Source organism: Condylura cristata, unplaced genomic scaffold, assembly GCF_000260355.1.
Source record: "Condylura cristata isolate star-nosed mole 26May11 unplaced genomic scaffold, ConCri1.0 scaffold00022, whole genome shotgun sequence".
Lineage (NCBI taxonomy): Eukaryota > Metazoa > Chordata > Mammalia > Eulipotyphla > Talpidae > Condylura > Condylura cristata.
The window spans coordinates 37,345,421-37,347,027 of NW_004567123.1; the positions used below are offsets into that span (position 1 = coordinate 37,345,421).

A 1,607-nucleotide genomic window follows, 5' to 3' on the forward strand; every position below is an offset into this window, starting at 1 on the left:
GCCCCGAGGGGCAGGTCCAGGTCGGAGGCCCCAGCGCGAGGGCGTGTCCCGGAGGCTGCGAGCTGGGCCGCCCGCTGTTGTGGCCGCTGCTCTGGCCGAGCCTGGGCGGCTGTGGACGCTGCACCCTGGTGGTCAGGCCCCGGGGCCTGGGCTCTTGGGGCAGAGGAGAGGCGGGGGCGGGGAGGCTCCCCCTGCCAGGCGCTGTGGGTGGGGAGCCTGGCTGGCGGGACTCCCACCGGCATCAGCGTCCCGGGGCAGGGCCAGGCCGGGTGGACCCCAGGACACTCGCTGCCACCTGGCCGGGGCTGCCGGGGCCAGGAGGAGGGCTGCAGCGACGTCACCTGCGGCGGGGCGCTGACCGTGGGCCCCTTCACGCTGTGGGGAGACGCACACGAGACGCCCTCACCCCTGGGGAGCGGAGGGGTCGTTATCTGACCTGGGCTGGGGAGCAAGGGGGCAGGCTCGGGTCCGCGGGGTGCTGAGGGGCTGGCCTGGCGTGGGACTGGGCGGGGGCTGTCCCTGACGCAGCTGCCCTCTTCCAGGAGGGGGCCGTGGACCTGCTGCGCGAGCTGAAGGCCATGCCCGTCACGCTGGCCCTGCTGCAGGTAGGGCCTGCCGCTCTGCCGGGCAGCCCCAGGCGGTCCCCAGGCGCCCGCCTCTGTCCCGGACACTGTCCGGCCTCCGCAGGCCCAGGAGTCAGGAGGGGTGTCCGAGGCGCTCTGCCCGCCCCCACCAGGCCCCTTGCCTTGCAGTCCACCCGGGTCGGCGTGTCGGTCAACGCCCTTCGGAAGCAGAGCTCGGACGAGGAGGTCATCGCACTGGCCAAGTCGCTCATCAAGTCCTGGAAGAAGCTGCTGGGTGCGGGCGGGGCGGGGCCTGCCGGGCAGTGGGGCGGGGGCGGCGGGGCCTGACGGGCGAGGGCCACGCGAGGACCCCGCCCAGCTGGGGTCTCGGGGCCGGCTGTGAGGGGCAGGAGCGGCCCTGGCCGGGAGGCAGTGGGGCTGGGGGCAGCTCCTCCTGGGAACAGCGGGGTGATAGGCACAGGGGTGCCCCGCTCTGGAGCCCGGAGCTGTCTCTCTCCCAGGCCCAGGGCGTGGGCGCTCCCAGAGGGCAGGGAGCACCCGGATGGGCAGCTGTCCAGCAGGCGTGGGCGCTCGTGGCGCCGGGGGCGAGCAGGAGCCTCTGGTGACGCCCTGGGCCAGGCAGACGCTGGCCCCTCTGGGGCTGTCGCGGGTTCCCCGCCTCGGGGCTCAGCAGCCCCTCTGCGGGTGGGCCTCCGGCACAGAGACAGGAGGGTGAAGCCCGCGCCCCAGCTGCTGGCCGAGGCCGGCCGGCCAGCCGGCTCCCTTCCGGCTCCCGCAGACGCGTCTGACGCCAAAGCCCGGGATCAGAGGGGCGCGCCGCCCCCCACCTGCTCTTCCAAGGAGGCGCCTGCGACCAAGGCACCCAGGTAGCCCACCTGGCAGGCAGGTGCACAGCGCTGCCTGGGGTGGGCACCGGCCAGCCCCCGTGGCTTCGGGTCGGGCGCTTTGCCCCTCGCTGCAGCTTCCAGCGGAGCCCCCGGGCCGCAGCCTGGGCCTGAGAGGCCGCGCCCGCAGGCGCCCTCC

At 75.6% G+C, this 1,607-nt stretch overlaps 1 protein-coding gene across 1 annotated transcript in view; it reads left to right on the forward strand.

Moving 5' to 3' along the window:
• Nucleotides 1-53: 53 nt before the first annotated feature.
• Nucleotides 54-1,607, forward strand: part of TCEA2 (transcription elongation factor A (SII), 2) — a 3,050-nt gene continuing 1,496 nt past the window's right edge. Inside the window, exons 1-5 of the mRNA XM_012728175.1 lie at nucleotides 54-131; nucleotides 543-605; nucleotides 753-858; nucleotides 1,363-1,453; nucleotides 1,546-1,576. Of these exons, the coding sequence (XP_012583629.1) occupies nucleotides 579-605; nucleotides 753-858; nucleotides 1,363-1,453; nucleotides 1,546-1,576 (255 nt within the window). The 5' untranslated portion in view covers nucleotides 54-131; nucleotides 543-578. The remainder of the gene's footprint in view (nucleotides 132-542; nucleotides 606-752; nucleotides 859-1,362; nucleotides 1,454-1,545; nucleotides 1,577-1,607) is intronic.